Source organism: Ammospiza caudacuta, chromosome 16, assembly GCF_027887145.1.
Source record: "Ammospiza caudacuta isolate bAmmCau1 chromosome 16, bAmmCau1.pri, whole genome shotgun sequence".
Classification (NCBI taxonomy): domain Eukaryota; kingdom Metazoa; phylum Chordata; class Aves; order Passeriformes; family Passerellidae; genus Ammospiza; species Ammospiza caudacuta.
Window position 1 is genome coordinate 12407593 of NC_080608.1, and position 21538 is coordinate 12429130.

The 21538-nt window shown below is 50.1% G+C and overlaps 1 protein-coding gene across 1 annotated transcript in view; it reads right to left on the reverse strand.

Annotated features, from left to right (window-relative positions):
• Nucleotides 1–515: 515 nt before the first annotated feature.
• Nucleotides 516–21538, reverse strand: part of FAT2 (FAT atypical cadherin 2) — a 43709-nt gene continuing 22686 nt past the window's right edge. Inside the window, exons 10-23 of the mRNA XM_058815288.1 lie at nucleotides 19400–19596; nucleotides 18601–18754; nucleotides 17695–17928; nucleotides 16516–16905; nucleotides 15520–15734; nucleotides 14785–14922; nucleotides 13806–13949; nucleotides 13361–13558; nucleotides 11431–12238; nucleotides 10548–10693; nucleotides 7023–7464; nucleotides 4388–4541; nucleotides 2122–2714; nucleotides 516–1048 (exon numbers count right to left, since the gene is read on the reverse strand). Of these exons, the coding sequence (XP_058671271.1) occupies nucleotides 516–1048; nucleotides 2122–2714; nucleotides 4388–4541; nucleotides 7023–7464; nucleotides 10548–10693; nucleotides 11431–12238; nucleotides 13361–13558; nucleotides 13806–13949; nucleotides 14785–14922; nucleotides 15520–15734; nucleotides 16516–16905; nucleotides 17695–17928; nucleotides 18601–18754; nucleotides 19400–19596 (4346 nt within the window). The remainder of the gene's footprint in view (nucleotides 1049–2121; nucleotides 2715–4387; nucleotides 4542–7022; nucleotides 7465–10547; nucleotides 10694–11430; nucleotides 12239–13360; nucleotides 13559–13805; nucleotides 13950–14784; nucleotides 14923–15519; nucleotides 15735–16515; nucleotides 16906–17694; nucleotides 17929–18600; nucleotides 18755–19399; nucleotides 19597–21538) is intronic.

The following is a 21538-nucleotide window of genomic DNA, read 5'->3' on the forward strand; positions in this document are numbered from 1 at the left end:
TTGCACCAGCTGATCCATTCCACGAACAAACTGTTGGCTTGATGCAAGCCCTTGGAGCCAGATCTGGGAGCAGGGAGCCTCTGTACCCCACAAGGGGCACTGCCAGGCTGTGCACTGCTAATCCTTCCACACCTTTCTCCTCCATGACTGCTGCCATACCTGCAGTGCTTGCCCTCCTCCTCCTCATCCTCCCCATGGCCAGGAAGCCTGGCGTGGGAGGAGGCAGCATGGTGCTGGAGGCAGTCCCCTCGGTGAGGAGGCAAGTTAGTCACTGGCATCCCAGGAGCATCCTCCATGTCCCAGCAGTGCCTGGAGCATCTCCCCTCCATCTGCAGCAGGAGCACCATGGAGGGCAGCGAGGGGAAAGATCCAGCCAAAATTACAACCCAGCCATGCAGGGGGGGATGCTGCAAGCTGAGAGTGACACACACAAGCCTCCCTTCAGCAGCGTGTGCCAGCCCCCTGCCCTCTGTTCTGTGTGGAAACTTCTCTCCTCATCCCAGGAGCAAGCCCCGCTAGAACATCACCTCCTCACAGCTCCCATAGTCACTCTCCACCATGTCAGAGCCCTCGTAGTTGGGTGGTGGCAGGGGCTGGGCTCGGATGCTGGGCTGGTGGCCCAGCTCGCAGTCGGCGTAGGAGGGCTGGGCCACGCTCAGGCGCATGCTGACCCGCTTGTAGCCCGGCTCGGACTGGAACGGGACCCCCTCGCCCTGCACCAGCTGCGCTGGGTAGTAGCTGATGGCCGTGTACTCGTTCTGGCACTGGGATGCCCCCACGTCCACGGGGCCCAGCGGCAGGAAGTCCTCCAGGTTCTGGTTGCTGTAGCGGGGCGGGATGGGGGCGCGCTTGTTGCTCTGGTCCAGCGGGAAGGGGAAGCCCCCGTAGAGAGCGACCGGCTCTGCGTCTGCCGGGGGAGGGGGCGGCGGAGGGAGAGGAGGGTGAGAGGAGGAGGCAGGGGGGCCCTGGATGATCTCGTAGTGGGAGTACTCCTGCACATCTGATGACAGGTACCGGGGCGGCCAGTAGGTGGTTTCTGCTGGGTAGACTGGAACGAAAGACAGTCATGTTAGATGCAGCTCTAGCAGCTGGTGCCTCTCTCTTGCCCTCCTGCAAATTCTCTCTGTAGGTAGGCTCTGAGCCTGTAGATGTGGCAGACTAGGAAAGAGAGATGTGGTCGCTAATTTGGGAATTGTGGAAACCTGAGATCACCCCTGGCCGTGCTGAGGCTGTGTCCCCACCAGCCTACAGATATCCACTACTGCAGCACCCAAAAGACACACTTCATCATTATGTTTGGATGCAAGAAACCCATGTTACGAAGGGACTGGGGCAGTGATGCCTTGGATCTCTCCCTTTCCCTGCAGTTACCTTTGTGAGGAACTCCTGCATGGGGTAACCTTGCTGTCCAGAGCCATTCAAGGTGTTTCCCTGAGAATGTGATCCCTCTGCCCAGGAGCACTGATGCAAATGTCTTCACTAAAACTCCTACTGACTTTTAGGATCTTAACTTTTTTTTCCCAATTTTTCTCTTTTACGGGTTTTCTTTTTGACCCAGGATCACAGCTTGCTGTGCATTAATGGTTTCCCTGCTGACTGTGTACAAAACCAAGCAGAAAAAAGCAGAAAACTGGGATGTAGTGGTGAACCAGGAGGAAAGAGCCAATGAAAGCCCTACAGCAGGGCTGGGGCAGCATTTGCCCCTACTTTGTGGAGGAGATCGAATATAAGAGAGATAGAATGTAAGAAAATAAAGATAGTGTGGAAGGTAATCTCACCCCTGAGGAGTTGCAGCTGTACTAATTACCAAAGATTCGGACAGGCCTTCACTTAACAGGCCACAGCTGTGTCCAATAAGGATGAGTGCTATAAAAGAGGGGGTTAGCTGGGTGAGAAGGAAGCTGGAGTTTGTTGGCTGTGCTGTGAAGGAGTCAGTGTGGAAGGAGTCAGTAAGGTAATGCCCATGAGAAATCACCAAGATGATATGGAACTTTTGAGATAAGATGACAACACTACTTTGCTTCAGCCAACACCATTTTCCCTCCATGTTTTCAAACCTCAGATCCCCTTCCCAAGGGAAGGAGGGGTATGTAAGAACAAGAAGAAGCGGTGGCTACTGACCCATCTCCTCCCTGGCCCAGGTGCACTTGATGAAGGACTCGTTGTCGGAGTTGGATGGGGGTGCGGCGGGGGGCAGGTTGGGGGCCACGCTGCACACGATGGTGCCGCGGTGCTTGGGGGCGTTGGCCGAGTTGAAGGTGACGAACTCGGGGGTGCCGGCGCCCTTGCGCGGCTCAGGCGCGGCCCGGTCCAGGTTGTTGTGCGCCGCGTCGCCCAGGATGTTGAGCTCGATGGGGGGCACGGGCTGGGTGCCCACGCCCACGCTCTTGGAGAACTCGCTCTTGGAGAGCAGGTCGGGGTCCTCGCGGGCCACCGGCTTGTGCGCCTTGGCGCGGTGGCAGCAGCGCTTGCGCACCAGCACGAACACCGTGGCCAGGATGGCCGCCCCCAGCACGCCGGCCGCGATCTCCGCGATCTCCTCGGGGCCCAGCGCCCAGTGCGTGGGCACGATGGCCGGGGTGATGATGGGCTGGGTGCAGTACTCCCCCTGGTAATCGGACGGGCAGATGCAGTACACGGAGCCCTGGCTGCTCACGCAGCGCCCGGCGTTGCGGCACGGGTTGTCTGGGCACTCCTCTGCCAGCTTCTCGCACCTGTGCGGAGAAAGGGATGGAGATGAGCCCTGTCAGCCTGGGATGCACCAGAACTGCCTGATCCTGGTCAGGCTCTGGCTTACACCACCCACAGATGCCCTGTCCTGGTCTGCTGTCCCTCCCTCGCTGGATTCTTGCTACCTGCTGATCCTGGCAGAAGATCCTTGAGTATAAAATGATGGTTTTCAAGAGGCCATGTTTTACAGGGTGGTCCTATTTTTCAGTTGTACACCCAAATTAAAATAGGGGGCTTTCTGCCTCAGAGCAGTGTTTGGAATTCTAGGGCTAACACTGCATAGAGAGATGCTCCCATCCTGTTAAATTAGGAAGCCCAGGGTCAGTATGAGGTGTGTTAACCTCTTATGAAGTCTCCCATGTCCTCCAAGCTCTGTGGAGCCTCTGGATGGTCTGTGGATATCTGCAGGTTACAGAAAACATTTGGGAAAAGACCACCATGTGAGATGGTGAATGGACACCCTTGCTGAAGAGGCTTTTTGACATTTTATAGAGCATCTGCAGAACTGAGATGGTATTTCTGATTCTCTGTCCTGGCCCCACCCACACACAACATGAATGTTTGCCAACAGTATAGGGGACCTTTCCTTCCAACAGCAATGGCCTCCCCATGCTGAAGGGAATATACAGTGCTTTAGTGGCTTTTCCTCCCTTTTTTTGCTCTCATTACTGAACAAACTGTGAAGTCTGCACCGCTCTTGTTGTAGTCAGTGATTTAGGATGTGTGAGCTGGTGTGTGTGACATGTACCCACAGGCTCTGGCCGATGTCAGGTATTACACTGCCACCTAATGCTCAGCCACAGGCCTTTATTCCAAGAGCTGAACAGATAATTTCTGCTTTTGCCTTGATCCACAGGACCAGTGTCCATCCTGGCTAAATGGGCAAGGAAGAAGCATGAACTGGGTGTGATGGGCAAGGCAGAAGGATGAACTGGGTTTGATGCTGTTTGAGCCTGTGCTGGGAATCACTGACCAGGCTGGGCTGGAGGCAAGGTGGGGGTCTTAGAGGGGCTGCTGGGCTGGGGTGGTAATGCCCACTGTCTTGAGCTGGGATTTGAACTGGATGAATCACAGCTGTGAGCTGGGACAGAGATTTCTTTTGCATGAACCCCACAGAGTTCCCAGATAGAAACAACCCCTTTAGCACTCTGCAGGGTGGGTGTTGAGGCTACTGAAGCAGGGGGCACCTCACAGCTCTGCCAGCAGGTTCCCCCAGCCCCAGGGCCCCCTCCTGCCGCCCAGGGCAGCGCCTGCCTGTACCCTGCTGCCAGGCCCCCCATAACAGCCAAGATGTTCCCGTTGCTGCTGAACTCAGCTCCTGTCACAGGGAGCAGCAGTGTGTGCCAGCAGCACTGTGTCCCATCACAGAGAGCCTTTGCACTGCCCCACAGCACCTGTAGGCACCAAAATACTTGCAGGAAAGTTTCAGTTTTCCCTCCTGCTCAGAGGAGCAGTGGCCACACGATGGCAGAGTTATTTGTGTCCTGCCCTGCTCAGCTCTGCCCTCCAGCACCTCCTGGCTGCAATGCTCGGGCGCCTGCAGTTTGCAATTAATCCCGGAGTGTGTGGACCTGGTGAGCTCCAGGAAGGTGCAAGGCTCATGTTCTCAGCCCACCAGGGGACGTCACCTGTCCCAAAGCCCCGCCCCAGGCCTTACCTTTCGCCCAGGTACCAGTCAGGGCAGTGGCAGGAGTAGCCGGTGGCCGAGAGGGTGCAGGTTCCCCCGTGCAGGCAGGGCTTGGACTCGCAGGGACTGTCCCCAAGCTCACAGTGCTCACCAGAGAACAGCCCGGGGCAGATGCAGGTGTAACCTGGAGAGGGTGAGAGTGAACATATCCGTGAGGAAAAATGGGCAAGGACAGGGAGGAGCAGAGCCTGGTGCTGATGGCCCCCACAGGGGGCTCACACAGTATCCAGGCACAGGAATTTGCTGCTGCAGCAGATGCTGTGGGACACCCAGGCCATCCCTGGAGGCCTGATGGGTTCATTACAGGACCTGGTGTGGCTGCTGGAGGCTAGGTGGCTGTTCTGGAACAACACAGTGGCACTAGGGAGCTGATTGAGCAACAAGTCAAGCCCGTCCTCTCCTGACACAGATCAGGGATGCAGTCAGGGCATGGCTTCATTGCACGGAGAAGCTGAGGGACAAATCTGGGATAAAGGAAGGGGAACTTGGCTGGCTGATTCACAGTTTCTGACTCTGTTGAGTGCAATCCCCTGTAATTTGTTGTTCTCAGGAGTCTTTGGTCCTGCGAGTTCTCGTGGTATGAAGTGCCTGTCTCAACTTGCCGAGTTTCTCCTGCTTGCAGATGTCTGCTCACAGACAGAGAGAAACCCAGCAGAGCCAGGCACTCGGAGGGGCTCCTGCTGTTTGTGCTTTTGGCTGCTGTTTAGCATAGCCCCAAGCGTGGGAATGTCCCTGGCTGTGCTGAGCTCCTGCTCGTCACCTGGCTGGTGCTGCTGTGAGGGAAATTCAGAGTTTGCACCTTCCAGCACACTTGAAAAGTCTTTGCTACTCATCCACAAGCTGAACAGCCCTGCTTTAGAGCACAGGGCAAACAACCTGGGCCTGTTCCCACATGTGTGTCAGTGCCTGTACCAGAAGGACGTGCTGACACTGGTGCAGCAGGTGCTGGACATTGCCCACAGGGCTGTGTGTGCCCAAACACAGGTCCTGGATGTGGGGCTCACTTGTGTTTGTGGTCCTGGGGTGGTGCTGGGCTGGCCTGGGTGCTCTCCCCACAGCTGTGTTCTCACACGGCCACGTGGTTCCCCAGGCGAGTCCCTGCCTGTGCTGCAATCCCACGCTGAGATCCTGGGCACAGCTCTGCAGGAGCTCACTGAGATCCCTGGGCACAGCTCTGCAATCCTACACTGAGATCCCTGTGGGCACAGCTCTGCATGAACTTGGGCTGCCTGCCTGGGGTACCCAGGACTGAGCCCATGGCACTCAGGGAACCAGGATAACCTCACAAATAAACATCCCTTAGGCAATCCCTTCCCTGCAACAGTGCCCTGCCTGGGGCCATGTCCCACAGGCTCTTTCTTGGCCACCCGGGCCATTTGCAGAAGAAATTGTTCATCTTGGAAGGAAACTATGGGAAAGGTGCTGGATGATCATCAGGTTATTACTGAGAGAGTGATTTTTCACCTCCCCATCCCAACTGCATTCTCTCTGCAATGAAAGCAGGGGATGCCTTGACTTAGAGCAGAGATGTGTTTTCCCCTCCAGGGCTTTGAGCTGCTTCCAGCCCAGCAAGTGAGCTTTTCTGTGCAGAGGGTCTGAAGGCTGAGGTGTGAGTGCCAGCCAGACTAACTGTTCTGTACACTTACACCTGGTGTCAAACAAGTTCACCTGAACCAGGCAGCTGCTGAGTCGACAGGGCTGGGAATCTTGTTCCCAGAGGCAGCGGGCAGGGCAGGGGAAGGTGGTGCCTCCTCTGTCCTCACTTGCTCGCTGGGCAGGGTGTGCTTTGGCAAGGGCCCCAGAGAGCTGCAGGAGCAGCTTCTGCCCCACACAGAAGCGTGGGGAGAGTCCCACTGCCCCTCAGAGGGGCTGAGGCACAGGCAGTACCCATCTCATGGAGGGTGTTATGGGGTGCAGCCCTGCTGTGCTGGCAGCTACAAGGAGTTGTAGGGCAGTGACACAGGGTGGACATCACTGGGAGCAGCTCTTCTGCTCACAGCCCCTGTCCCTGTGACACAGGACACAGCTCACTGCAAGGAGCCCCTCTGAGGGCAGCAGGGACACTGCCTGGGGCAGAGCCTGCATCAAACCTCTTTTGGGCGTGTGTACCCCATGTTAGCCTGGGACTCTAGGATTTGAGCTTACGGTTTTCCCATATCCCTTTGCATAGCCCTGGGGAGTCGCTCACTGCAGTGGGAAGAGTCCAAGATCTTGGCTTGTTTCTGCCCAGATTCCATCACCACATGATTCCATCTTGCCTGATTCCAGCCTTGTTAACAGCTCCTTAAGCAAAAAGGATGCAGAGGGGTGGGTGGAATCTTTTGATTCTACATCCATTTGAGTTTTTGGCAACACTCTGCTCTCCTATGTCATGCGCACTCCTCAGAAACACCTTCCTGCCCTCTGGGCCCGTGGTCCACCGGTGAGAGCCAGGATGATGATCTCACAGCCTGCAGCTGCACTGAGTCACCTGAGGTCCCCTGGGATAGAGGATCTCTGCCTCCCCTCTGGAATAACCCCTCTACAGGGATAATAAAGTTGTTGCATCTTTCCCCCCGCTCAGTGCTTACTGCTCTGCACAGCCCTGTGTGGGATGTTCACGTACCTCCTCCATGAGTTTCGGAGCACATCCCGTTGTTGAGGCAAGGGTTGCTGCTGCAGGCACCGCTGGGGGAGCAGCACTGCCTTATCCCCACCTGCTCCAAGACTTCCTTCGACTGCCCTTTCCCTGGGAGGAGAACAACTTCTCTGCCGTTGATTGCAACCAGGTCCAGGCAGCCCCTGAACCCCCGAGTGACCCTCTGGGACTGCAGCGGCTTTGGGAGGCCCCCAAAGACCAGGTCTCTCCTGCCCTGGGGGACACCACAGGTCCCTGGCAGCTGGAGGGAGGCGTTGCCCAGGCCATCGACGAGCAGGCGGACGGAAGAATTCTTCACCTCCAGGAACACCGAGTGCCACTCGCCGTCGCTCACAAACCGTGAGGAGGACAGGTTCCCAGAGGAGCTCCCCTGGCAGCTGTAGCCAAGGTGAGGCACTCCATTAACCATCTGTAAAACATACAATCACAGGTAGCTGTGACACAGGTGGCTGAGGACTCATTTCTCCTGCTGCTTCATCCCCCTCTCCTGGCCTTCACACTGGCAGTTGAGATTACTCCCAATTTTCTGATTCCAAGAAGTACCAAAATGCAGCCCCTTTCACCTTTTTTAACCTATGTCTGGATGAATTAAGTGACTACAACTCCTTTATTTTGCAGAACACCCTCACCTCTCTGTCACAATTTCACCCGTGGTCCTTCCTGGCAGCCTTTGACCAGCATGCAAGGAAGGAAGCCCATCTTTCCATGTCATAGAGCCATGGGATCATACAGCTACTGCTGCAGCTGCTTGCCCTTTCTCCCACCCTCCTGAGCCTGATCAGAGCCCTGGCATTCAGACTATCCATAAGAGCATCACCAGTGACAGATGGGCTCTTGTTCTGCGCCACGTGGCTTTTGTTCTGTTCTCACTGTCTCATTGGTGGTGGGGAAGGTGCTGGAGCAGTTGTCCCTTTGGCAGGGCTGAGGGTGGTGAAAGAATCTTATTGAGGAGAAGCACTGGCAGCTTTCTCTGGGGGAAAAAGCAGGACTTGGGAGGCAGAGAAAGGAATTACTGTTGTACCCATGCTGGAAAACCAGGCCAAAGTTACTGATATGTGCTGCAATCCAATCCTTGATCTCCAACAGACTGGAGAGAGACAAGGTACTGAGCTGCTAAAAGTGAACCACACCAACGTCCTTTGCATTAAACTGGGACATCAGAAATTCCTATTTCTGGCCCAAGATTCATCTTTAAAAGTCATATAGACAGAGAAAGGAAAAGTTAGCTGTGTTGCTTCAGGGTGAAGTCAGAGTTAAACCCCTTTTTCACCTCTATCTCCCCAGTGCTTTGCTGATAAAACCTCTCTCTCACAGAAGCCAAGATCCTATGGAGAAGGACAAAAGGGATGGAATGAAGTGTTGGTGGGAAACCTGCAGAGCCTGCTATGTAACATCAAGCAACTGACCCTAGGCAGGAGAGATGTCCATGGGGGACATTAGAGACAGCAAGGAGGGTCTGATTCTTGGAAGGGGTTAGAAGAGTAGCAATGATTATGGGCTACCCTGACTTTAGAGAAACCCACACACAATATGAAGGGACTACTCTGGGGCAGAGCAGAACAACAGCTAACTCTTAGAGAGTTTATACCCCATGGTATACATCAATACCAGTGGGAGGAGATGGCAACTGCTGAAGAAAGAAAGAACAAGAAGAAGCTGGCACATGGCATGGAAGGGCCTCAGGGCAACATGTGTGTAAATCCCTTTGCACAACTGGCAAGCACACCAGAGAGCTTTGTCACTTCACTTCATCTGCAGGAACATGATTTCTCTTCAGATGGGTCTGTAGATTTGGCTTATCAATTTCTGGGGCTGGGAGACAGCTGAGAACTTGATTCCCTGGAGCAAGAACTGACACACTGCCAAGCCCTTCCCAGCTTGCCAGGTCTGCCATCCTCTTCCTGTAACCTATTTCTGAACATCAGGAGAGCTTAGAGAATGGAAAAGTGGTGATATGCATGCTCTTGGGAGAGCTCATCCTCTTCATCAAATCTACAAACCATCAGCTATGGTCCTTTCAAGGCTTTGGCTCATATCTGGAGTACTTCAGTCTAAAAAGTTTAAAATCTTGAGGGATTCCTTCATTTTTATCAGGCCAGGTCGTTTAGAAATCTTTTTATCCCTAAGATTTGCTAATAAAGTGAGTCAGGAAAGAAATTATTTACAGGCACTTTTATGGAGGAGGCTTTACGAATGTTTCCTATTGAAAAGATTGTGGAGACAAGCTTGGCCACAGGACATCATGGGCTCACTGAACTCCACCAATAATGAGTGTTTTCTCCCTTGACTCCCTGTGCTGGCCTGAATCAGTGGAGTCTCTTGTCATCTTGTACTTCCTGGGCACCACCCAACGTGCTGGATTCCTTCTGATGAGCTCTTTGGTGACTCCTTCCCAGAGGTGAGGTAGAAAGCATGAGACCCTTTATGAGAAGTTTTTCACACTGGCCCTTTAGAGTTCAGCCTAAAGTCACTCTCAGAGATGGGTACAGGACACATGCATGATATTTCTCTTCTCCTGCTCTTCAGGAGTGATGGCTGTGGCAGCTGGAGCTTGAAATATGTGCAAAAGGCATGTGCGTGGGGGTTGGCTGCTGTGCAGCTCCCTGTCTGAGTGGGTCTGAGTAACTGTGGAAAGATGGAACAACAGGAAGATGGGGTTGTGAAACCATGAGAAGGGATGGGGAAATCCAAGAACAGGATGAACACTTCCAGGTAGGTTATAGTGTGTAGATCTCAATGTGATCAGTCTCAAGGACAAATCTCTGTAAGCTAGTAAGCAGGTGCTGTGATCTTAGTCTCCAGTTAGTCTGAATTCAGTTGATGAGGAATATATAAAACAGCTTTTCTTTAGTAATTTGCTGCTTTCCTTCTGTTGGCCAAGTGGAAGAGTGAGATGATCTTTGAATGCTTTGGTAAGTTCAGTGCTCAGCTGAGGGGAGGAGAGTAATCAGAATGAAATACTCCTCTCTCTGCAGGTGTCTAAAATAGTGAAACCGTCTGAAGAAAGTGGTTGGAAAGAGGGGAGTTTGTGTGAAAAATACAATTTTGGATTCCTGTTCTTTCTTTTCTGTCCATTAGTGTAAAGAACCTGTAATTTGAGGTATGGGAGAAAGTTTGCCCTTTGCTAAAGTGGAAACAAACTGGTTTGGGAACAACTCCACCTGATAAATTCTTTGCCCTGAGAGGTGAGATGCAAGAGAGGAATGAAGAAACCAGAAAGAGGGTGATGTAGACCTGCTATGAGTGTCTGATGACTTCACCAGAAGTCACACCAGAGACCAATACATGCATTTACATGTATAGAGAACGATTTCCTGTTGTAGTTGCAGCAATTGCCAAACTCTGCTTGGCTCTCATTTGGTCTTCCCAAGTCTTGTATTTCACGGATTACTAAGGGTACATATTTTTGCATATTCTTTCTGTGATTCCCTTCCCTGAGAGAGTGAGGTTTTTGTGGCTGTGGAGAGCAGTCCCCTGCAGTGCCATACCCACCTCCAGCGTGGCGTGGTCGCTCCCGTTGGCGTGGAACACGACTGCGTGCTGCTGGTGGGTCTTGAGGCGAAAGTGCATGTGCCAGGAGCCAGCCTGGGAGTGCTGGTACCAGATGTAGCTGTGGCCCCCAAACCTCACAGCTGTTCCTGAAAGGAGAGTGAAAGAAAGGTCTCATCTCTGTGGCACTTTGAGGCTATGCACGGTATCAAGCCTTGCCTCTTTTGCTAGCCTGATGCCACAGCTGTTCAGGAGCTGTCCCATCCACAGCAACCCATGGATCCCTGCACTGCATCTCCCACAGCCCCACCAGGAACTCCCAGTATTTCTTCTATGCACTCAACTGTGAAGCACCCCTGAAATATCAACCTGGCTATTTCTGTCCTTCAAGGTGCCCTCAGTGTGGCCTACAAAACCCTTGAATTTCTCCGTCCTTAGTAAGTTTTTATATTATTCTGTGGTATCCCCTTATGTTCCTGCCCTAATGTCACTGATCTCTGCTCCCTCCAATTATTTCTTGAAATATCCTAGAACCAGTGTAACAAATATATTTTATTTGGCTTTCCTCAAATTTATTTGTTATTCTGTGCTTTGGTCCAGAATCAATACAAGAGATAAAAGATAAAAAATTCTAATCGCTGACCTTCATTTCCTGCTAAATATGAGTGACTTTTCCCAATCAGAGAGACAGATGTTGCTGCTATTAAATGCTACAGGAGATCAATTTTTAAAATGAGACTATATGAAACTTTCGGAGTTTAAAGTCTTTGAAGTTGTGGGCAGAACTGTTGGTCACTGGGCAAGCTAATTCCATGGAAAATCCAGGTGCTCTATAATGTACTGAAGGAGAACACAACATGCCCAGGTTTATAGAAGGATTGCTCACCATTGCACGAGCAGATCTGCTCCAGGCTGTGCCGTGGGGTGAGGACGCTGAGCCGGGCCGTGCTGTACGTGGACATCATGCCTGGGTCCAGCTGGATGGTCTCCTTGCAGACACGGTGGGCACAGTCTGACCCGTGACAAGGCACATGGATTGCTTTCTTCATCCGGAGCCCCACGAGCTGGTCCATCTCCCCAGCTGATCCAGTGAGCTTGCTGGCCAGCACCCGCGGCTCATACAAGGAGCCGTGTGGCTCTCCGACAGCCAGGAGCAGATCCACTCCATCCGAGGCAGCTGCAGGCTGCAGGCTGGCCATGTGGATGTTCTGGCGCCGGGTGACAAGGATGTTGCCCAGAAATCTCTGCAGGTTGCGCCAGTGGTCCCCCACAAACTCCTCGGGGGAGAGGTATCGGAAGTGCAGCACCACGGCCTTGTCCAAGGCCTCCTGCGTGAAGCACCACACGTGGACACTGACGCTTGTGGTGGCTGTGAACGTTCCGTCGCTCACTGTCACGTTCAGAAGGTAGTGCCCGTGGGGGAGCTTGTCCCCAGCAATGATCTTCCCATCTGCAGCCCCGACTGAGAAGAGCCCCTCCTTGGGCACCTGTGCCACCAGAGTGTACACCAGCGTGTCGTGGGGGTCCCGATCTGTGGCATGGATCTTGCCCAGAACGCCGCCTCGGAAGGCCTCCTCGTTGGTGGTGATGAATATTTCCAGGGGAAGGGCTGAGGGGGCGTATTGGCTCTGCTCAGTCACTTGGATGTTTATAAACGCAGATGAGGAGAGGGGAGGGATGCCGCTGTCAGAGACCTGGCAAGGAAAAGAGGAGGATCTGTTACAGCCACACACTGACTAACTTTCATCTCACCTGACTGGGGAGGTCTTGCAAAGGAGAGCGCCTTTCAGGGAGCAGTGAGGGGAAGCTCTCAGGCAGCAGGCAGGGAGTGAAGAAGGAATGAGAAAACTTGGCAGCAGTGTTGGAGCTCTGCCTGGAGAAAGCCCTAGGGAAAGGGCAGCTTCCCTGCCTTGGGGAAGGATGGAGGAGACTGAGGAGGCCTTGGAGACTGACTGAGGCCCTCTGCTAGTGATGGGGTCACACTCACTTCCCTTTGCATTCAGCAGGGCTGAGGCACCTCTGAGTGGCTCTGAATATTCCTGAGGGTTAATAATTTTTTGTGATGTTGCCAATCTTTGTGGTTCCTCGTGTAACTGAGTGTACAGAGATGTAAAGCAGTTATGCACATAAACACATTCGCTCACGTTCCAGGCTCTTTAAGCCCCTGTCCCACCTCTGACAATATCTGTCTAGCATTGAGTCAAGGAACCTCAAACAGAAAAATGCAAATAATCAGATTATGGGATAAATTTCTCCCTAATGCTAAGCAGTTAGAGGTTGAGGTTTGTAATATAATAGTACCCAGCTTTTGCAACAATTGCCATTACTGAAAAGTATGTACTTTACATGTTATTATCCTTTTGTTTGTAATGGACTATCCCTACTGATAACGTTGAAAAATAATGAATTCATTCTGCAACAATAGAAATCCTTTTTGAAGAGGAACTGAAACCACTTCTTAAATGACAAGGATAATTAGAGAAAGCTTGTAGGACCAGATCCAGGTCTCACTTTAAATTGCAATTCACTAGAATGATTATGGGGAAAGCATCTGTCTAAGGAAACTGCTGACAGAGTATTGTTCATGATCATATTATCTGATTTTATCAACACAGAAGCTGGCCCCCTGCTTCTTGTGGGCAGACTGTGTGGAGAAATGAGCTCTGCAGCTGGCTCCAAGCTGCAAAATTTGTGCCTGGATTGGATTTCTTCAAAGCCAGAGATGTTTTCATTTAGCTGGGCCATGCTAATCGCATTTTATTGCTACTTAAGCTCACTGGGGAATTCAGAGACCAGGACAGTAAGACAGGCTCTACCTGGACTTGCAATAGGTACTGTTCTTTCACTCTCCTGTTCAGGACAGACGATGTCACCAGCAGACCATTTTGGGTGACTTCAAAGGCTTTCCCATCATTGCCCTGGGTGATCTGGAACGAGTATGGTGGTCCATTTTCTGGAGAGTCTCTATCGCTCATAATCAGCTCCAGGACACTTGTCCCCACGGGAGCATTCTCCTGAAATGGGGAACAACACTATTGGAGGAAGGAGAGCAAAGAGAAATGGCCCAGGGGAGCCCACAGTGCCCCAGGAGCTGCTGGATCAGGAACAGGAAAACAAATCCCACCCTGCCCTAGAACACACAGAGTACAAAGCAGCGATGTGATTCATCACTGTCTCCCCACTTTACTCCAACAGCAGCCTAGGAATGAGTTCCTGAGTGCAATGACAGGGATTGAGAGAACAAACTGTCTCCTGGCTTACCTGCACCACCACACTGTAGTTGAGCTGGAAGAAGCGAGGAGGGTTGTCATTGACATCAGACACATGGATGTGCACAGGGACATCACTGAACTGAGCAGGCTGGCCATTGTCCGTGGCTCGAACTGTCAGCGAGTAACTGGGGATCTGGAGGATTTGTAGTGCAGGATTACTTGGAGAAATGGCAGAATGGTGGCTTTTTCACATCCCACTTTTATTCTGCTGCAGCTTGTTGAAATGCCCGAGGTCATGCGCCATGGCCACAACAGCCTTGCCTTTGGCTAAGGCTCTCCATCCATAAATCTCACTCAAAGCTCATTGCTAAACTAAATCAGCCTCACAACAGTTGGAGAAAAGAGAAACTTGGCAAAGATGGATGAAACTAAGCTGGGCAAACACCTGTCAATAGTGGTTTAAGAATCATACAATCACACAATAAGCTGAGCTGGAAGGGACCAATGAGGATCTTCTCCTGTTCCTGCACAGGACATCCCAAGAACTCCATCATGTGCCTCAGAGTGTTATCCAAAGGCTTCTCAACTCTGGCAGGCTGAGACAAGCTGCTGCTGTTTTATGAATAAGAGATTGTCCAGGTCACCTTTCTTCTCCCCACACCTGTTTTCTCTAATGCAGAGAAGCAGAACCCAACCATGTTGGTGTCCACAACCAACATTCTCAATATTGAGACCAAAACTCAGAGCTGTGGAAGGTGTCCCTGCCTACAGAAGGGGTTGGAAGTAGATGATGCTCAAAGTCCCTTCCAATCCAAACCATTCTATGATTCTATACTGCCTTTCCTAAAGCCCAGCCTTCCTACTGCAGTATCTGTGAGTCTAGAAAACAAATTATTGCCTTATCTTCTACCTACAATATTGTGAGTAAATAATTCAGAAAAGAGGAGGTAGCTGAGTAAGCTGTTCTCCCTCAAGACTTTTGGGGCACATCTGTTTCAGTCTTCCCATTCTCATTTTCATGAACTCACCTCCTCCCTGTCCAGATGCTTGGCAATGCTGATCTGCCCATTTTTGGGCTGAATGGCAAAATGTCCCAGTGGGTTCCCTTCCACAATGGAATATGTGATCTGATTGTTCATGGACCCATCCAAGTCATCAGCTGACACCTGTTTGGAGGAAAAACAACAAAACACTAGGATCCTTGGGCCAAAAAGGACATGCCATGGAGAAATGGGACCAGTTTGTCATTTTACGGTATTGGTTTGACCTTGCCTAAGTGAGGAGGGGGAAAGGAGGGTAGTTCAGATAAGTGTCATCCAATAGTTTTTTCAAAACAACATAGTTTCCTCAGCTTTCTCCTCATCCTTTTCCTGATTTTACCACCCCTGTGATGGTTATAGGCTGGACAGGGAACTCCACATCACCTTGGACTCTGCTATTCTGCCCAGGGGAGCCTCTGCCTTCCCCAAGCCACAAGAGCATCGTCCTTTTTCAGGCATTTTTGTTTTCTTGGGATGTTCTCTCAAAGCTCCTAAGCCTATCCTTAATTTTCACTTAAAGGTGTCTCATAAGGCAAAGCCTGCGGAGTTTCAGGAATTCTGCCAATCATCCTTTTTTAAAGTCATATTTTAATCTTAGATGCTGAACACCACAAGCCCACTGAGGTCATTGTGTCCAAGGAAAAGAAAAGTGCACAAGAGGAGTGAATATTGCATAGCACAAATAAGGAGGAGGTAAAGACAGCTGGCGTGGTTCAGCCATACCGTGAGGATGATCTCTCCAATGGCAGCATCCTCCCGAATGTCAGTGGAGTAGGGATCCTGGATGAACTCTGGTGCATGGTCATTAATGTCAGTGATGTTGATCACCACCATGGTCACATCACTGAGAGAGGCTGAGCCCTTCCTCGTGCCCTCAATGGACAGGTAATACTCATGACTTGCTTCAAAGTCCAGGCTCCCGTTGATGTATAAGGCACCTACGTTGAGAGATGGGGAGGAAAGGACAGAAAATACTTCAAATGAATGGCACGTGAGATTTCTTGGAATACTGCAGGTATGCCAAGGCAACTGCCAAACTGCCAGCTGAAACAGTAGTTGACCTAACTTTAACCCCCTTGATGAGGAAGAATTAGCAAGAGCCTTGTGACCAGAGAGGCTGAGGAGCCACTGATGAGGATGTTACAGCGAGGGCAGAAGGTCACTGCTGATGCAGCCAAGGGCTTGTTTCAGGGAGTTAGCACTGGCCTTCTGATAACAGCTCTTATCACATTGCTGTGCAAACAGTATAGGGCTTTATTTGGCTGGTAATCATGGGCTCAACACCTGCCCATGGTTAGAGTGCTATTATCTATGTTCATTGAGCACTACTGAATAAAGCTGCCTGTAACCCTGGGCAGCAGGTTCCTTGTGGGACCTTGATGGAAAGACTTTTTAAATGAAAACACTTTCTCCTGAATTTTGAAGTGGGAAAATTTTCTCATCCTGTTCTCCATGTATCCCTCATTCACACTGGACCTGTCTCAGACACACAGGAGGAATCTTTCTATCAATTTCAGTAAGATTTGGATCACTCCTTAAGTGACTTGAATGGCAAAATCTGAAGTAGAAAAGAAGACTGTATTCCCTACTCCTGTGCTGGGTAAAAACAGAGGTAAGCAGAAGTGGGAGCCAAACGGGGAAGAACCAGAGAAGATGCACACAAAGACATCCTTTGATGTTGGATCATCCTGGACCTGCTAGGGCACAAGATCATTTTACCTGTGTTTGAGTTGAGCTGAAATTTCCCGTGGTCATTGCCGTTCACAATTTCATACTTGATCTCTCTGTTTTCTGCGTTGTCCCTCGTCAGGACTGACAAGTTGAGGACCTCGGTGCCAACAGCCACATCTTCTTTCACCATGGCCACGTACTCAGGGGCCAGGAAAACAGGCAGGTACTCGTTGAGATCCACAACAGAGACAGTGACAGTGCCCAGGGAAGAGAGGGGCTGCGGGCTGCCCCGGTCGGTGGCACAGACTGTCAGCTCAAAGGCCGAGTGCTGGGAGTCCTTCAGGGGCTTTTCCAGCCGGATCACCCCCGTGGTTTCCTCAATTGAAAAGTGTCCATTGGCAGAGTCAGACAGAGAATAGACCACCTCAGCGTTGAGACCTGGAAGGGAAACAGACTGCAATAATTCATGGGCAGGGATGCTGTTTGGTTTATTTATTTATAATGCATTAGGATTATATGAACAGAATGAGCTTCAATTCCCAGGGAAAATGGAGGCTGTATGAACATCATACCAACATTGAGTGTGCTCCTGTCCATCTGCAGGTTCAGCCATCTAGCCAGCCCTCACCATTACCCACCAGTGTCAGCTGTCTGCACTTACTAGTGTTCCTCATTTTTAATTACCTTGTTTTCAAATGTAATTTCTCTTCATATCTGCTTCCAAAGAAGAGAAATATGATCTTTCTGTTCTAAATTCAGCCTCTGCTGGAGAAGTTCACTGAAAGTTCCTTTCTTAGGAGCCTTACCTATACTTCTGAGAATCTCTGTGTTTTCCGGAGGACCTCCCCATCCATATTACCTACCCCACCCATATCTAAAGCTCCTTTTCTCCTTTATTACACTCATTCTCAGTCCTCATCTTTGAACAAGTTTCTGTCCAGTTTGGATCCCTGCGTCACAGTTTGTGCTGTGCATCACAGCCACAGTTACTGAGCACATTCTCAAGGAAGGTCTGCATGTTTCTACAGATACTGTGCTCCCATCAGGGTCACAAAAATGCTGATGCCAGCCCAGTAGTCAAGAATATGTCAGCGATGAGATCCAGGCACATCTTCGCCAAGATTCAATCATCTAAACCCACTGCGGTAGCACTTCCCTGCATTTCAAAGGCTTCTCTTCAGAATGAAAGATGAACTCTACCAACACGTAAATCCCATTCTGACTCACCTTCATCAAGGTCCCTGGCAGCAACCACAGCGATGGGTGTCTTGGTTGTGGTGTTATCAAAGACGGCCACGGCGCAGTGGCTGGGGAAGAACCTGGGTGCGTTGTCATTGGTGTCCTCGATGATCAGTGTCACATCAGCCTGGCACGAACGGCCCCCGCCATCAGTGGCTTTGGCTACGAGGTGGTACACGGGCTTCTGCTCACGGTCCAGGGGTGCAGATGTGGTCAGCTCCCCTGTGGGAAAGAACAGGAGGTGGTCGTGTCTCCAGCAATCACAGCTGAAGCCTACAGGACCTCAGAGAGGTTCAGCTGTTTTCCTGGATGAACCGTGGGAGACAATAATTGAGCTAATAGTGGTGATGTGTCCACGCCACATTGCCCAGGGCTATCCTCGGATCATTGCCAGTCAGGGCCCTGGCAAGGCTTTGCATGGGCAGTCCTGCAAGTTCAGCTGAACTTCATCCAAGGGATGCCATCATGGGATAAAACTGTTCAGAAATAAATTGTACTTCTAAACTCCACTGCACTGAGCTTTCTGCAATGTAATGAACCCAAGTGATCTCTAGAACAATCATCAAGTCTGTTTGAGTAAATACACTGACCAAGACACAATAAGAGGTGTTTTGGGATTTAGAACTTGTGTCTTTGGCTCAAGCCAAATACTTGCTGCTCTTTCCTCCTTGAGACCTGGCTGCTAGCAATGGTGTCTGCTCTTCATTTTAACAAAACAGATAGAGCAAACAGGATGATGTAGAATTCCCTCTCCTCTATGCTGTGGCCATTCCTTCCTAGCTGGAATAAACATCTCCTTGTGTTGGCTGAGAGGAGGTCAGTGTAGAGCCATGTTGGGAGCTTGCATTTCTCAGGGGAGGGTAAGGAAGAGGATGAAAGCAGCCCTGCTCTCACCTGTGTGTGGGCCCAGCCGGAACTCCTCAGCACCAGGGCCGTGCAGGCTGTAGGTGATCTGAGCATTGCTGCCCACGTCGGGGTCGCTCGCTGATATCTTCAAAATTAAAAGACCTGGCCCAGCATCCTCAGAGACTCTCCCAGTGTAGAGTATCTGGCCAGGACAGAAGAAATCATTTGAGCTCTCTCCAAAATACCTCCACCCCATCTGAGCTCTCTCCAAAATACCTCATGGAAGGAGAACAGACCCACAGAAGCTTCACAGAGGATAAACTCTGTGTTTTATAGGGGAACACAATGTGCCTCCCATTCTTGGCTGCTGGGGTGTGGACTGGGACAAGTGAGCTCATTTCACACAAGCCTTTGAATCTCCTTTGGGAAGTAACCACCTCTGCTTGTTCTCACCACGGGTGACGTCCACACCAGCGATCAGCTCTCTACAGCAGCTAACCTCCTGATGGGAATCTCCCAGTTTAGCAGGATATAAAACTCAGTAATTTACATGCCCCTTCCCAGGAGGCTTCCTGGCATTGTTTATCTCCAAAAATTACTCTTCATAATGCTTAGGCTCTCACTTGCTGCTGGCAAACATGCTTGGAGGCTAGATTTAATATTCTTGCTTGACATGCTGCTTAATTAAAATTGTTAAGCATAATCAAAGCAACAGGATCGTGTGAGAAGAATTATGACAAGCCAAATCCTTTAACATGCTCTGCCTGTTCTTTCTTCTTTTCTATTGTTTTCTATCCCTCCCAGGATCTCCCTTTATGCCCCTGATGTCCCAGAACAGATGTCTTACCTGGCCACACTCAGGGCTATTGTCATTGATATCCAATACAAAAATTTCCACTTCCGTGGTAGCCTGAAATTTCCCATCAGAGGCCATAACCTTTAGGAGATATTTCTCTGTATCTTCTCTGTCCAGAGGCTTCTTGGAAGAAATTGTCCACTCGCCCTCAATTTGATCAACTGTGAACTGTCCCAGTACGTCTCCTTCTAGAAGGGGGCAGGAAGCAATTAAAAAAAGGCATTTACTAAGGGCTGAAAATCAGAAGGGGTAAGGAAACAGAATATGGGTGCGTCCACTGATGGCTCCTTGGGAGACCTGAAGGACCTGGATGCTCCTAGATGTCTTTTCCAACCCAAATGATTCCATGACTGACTCACACTGGTGGTGCAGAGAGGGCACTGGTGGCACATCCAGCAGGTGAGGAGCTTTTGGTCAACCTCACTGCACAGCTGGGAAATACCCTGCACAATTTAAGTTATTCCCCGTCTGCACATTACAGTGACAGAAGGAAACAACTGATTGCAGAAAAGTCAGTAATGTTCTGCAGATGTGCATATTCATTGACTCAAAACCACATTGTCTCACCTTCCCAGAGCCTGTCAGTCTTTTTTGTGCATGTTCCTAAAAGGATTCAAGAGCTGTAAACACCCTGCAGACACGGTTTGGATCTTACTGTTATGGTACCATGTACAGTTGTATTTCCTCTAATCTGTAGAAGTATTTAACATATAGCTTCGTTTTCTGGGGCTACTTTTTGTTTCTGTAAGAGCCAAATTATGAGAGACAGGTAAATCCAGACTAGGCATGCTCTCTGGTACACCAGATCCCTGCTGCTCCTACTGTTGTTACACATGCTGGATTTTAAACGGGCTGGATGCTGCCACAGGAGAATCCCTCTCTCCTGGGAAGGAGCTGGTGCTCTCTGCTGACCCAGGAGGAAACACAACAGGCAATGGGGGTCAGCGAAGAGAGCTGGCTGTGGAATCTGTTCATCCTGGACTCTGAAGGGTCTCACACAGTGGGATAAATTAAATACATTCCCTTTCTGCTTTCATTTGTGCTGCAGTGATGAGGTTGTGGAGGCACAATGGCACCTGATGCTGGGAAACACCAGCCCATGCCCAGATTTAGTTTCTGTGTGTTTGAAATCAGTGTGGACAGGGGGAAGCTGGACTCTGTGTTCACCTAATCCTCTCTTTTGCTGCATTTCCATGTTTATTTGTGAAGTCTGATCTGTGTTTGTACATGCAGAGCAGAGAGCACAAGGTGTTCACCCCTAACATAAGTGTGCATCCTCTCAGGTTTAAAGTACTTGAAAGTCACTACTACCTTTAAGATGGCAGAAACGTGAATACATAATGGATTAAATCTTTCCTCTCAAAGGCTTGCAAATACCTAGGCATGCCATAAACCAAATGAAAGCACCAGCATTCCTCCCCTGTTTCAGATGGTTACAACAATAGATAACAGGCTGCAGCATGATCTGGCCTAATGTTTTGACCCTGAAGGGTCCTCCTTTGAGCCTGAACAAACATTTTAATTTGAAGGATCTGCCCCAGGTCTTAGAAGGACCCTTTAGGGTCAAAAAATACCATAAAAGCAAGCTTCTACTTGTGCAAATGCAGAACAAACATTCCAGTGTAACTTTTTTGTTATTTTACAGCAGTGGTTAATTTTAGTTGGCATATGTGATGTTTCAGGGATGCAAGAGTAATTTTTAGTATTTCTTGTTAGCCAAAACCTTTTCTAAGATTGACGTGATAGTCTTAAATATTTCCCAGTGCAGAGTGACTATCTGCAGCCTTGTTATTAAGCCAACCTCCAAGTGGTTTTGTAGGAAACAACACTTAATACCATGAAGTTATACATAGTTATTAAAAAATACAAATAGGCTACAGGTACATATGTGATGTATAAACTGACTGCAGTGCTGGCAGGAGAAAAGGCTGGGTCAAATAACTTAAATACAGATCACAATATCTGTGTGAAAAAAATCTTCCTCCCTGCTGTACTGCCTCTCCTGTCCTTCCATTAGGCATTACAATTACGCTGTCTTAAATATTCCTCTCTTAAGAAAATGTAAATAAATATTTCTACAGTACAGTGTAATTACTAATATGTATTTTATTTATATTTTTTATTCCCAGA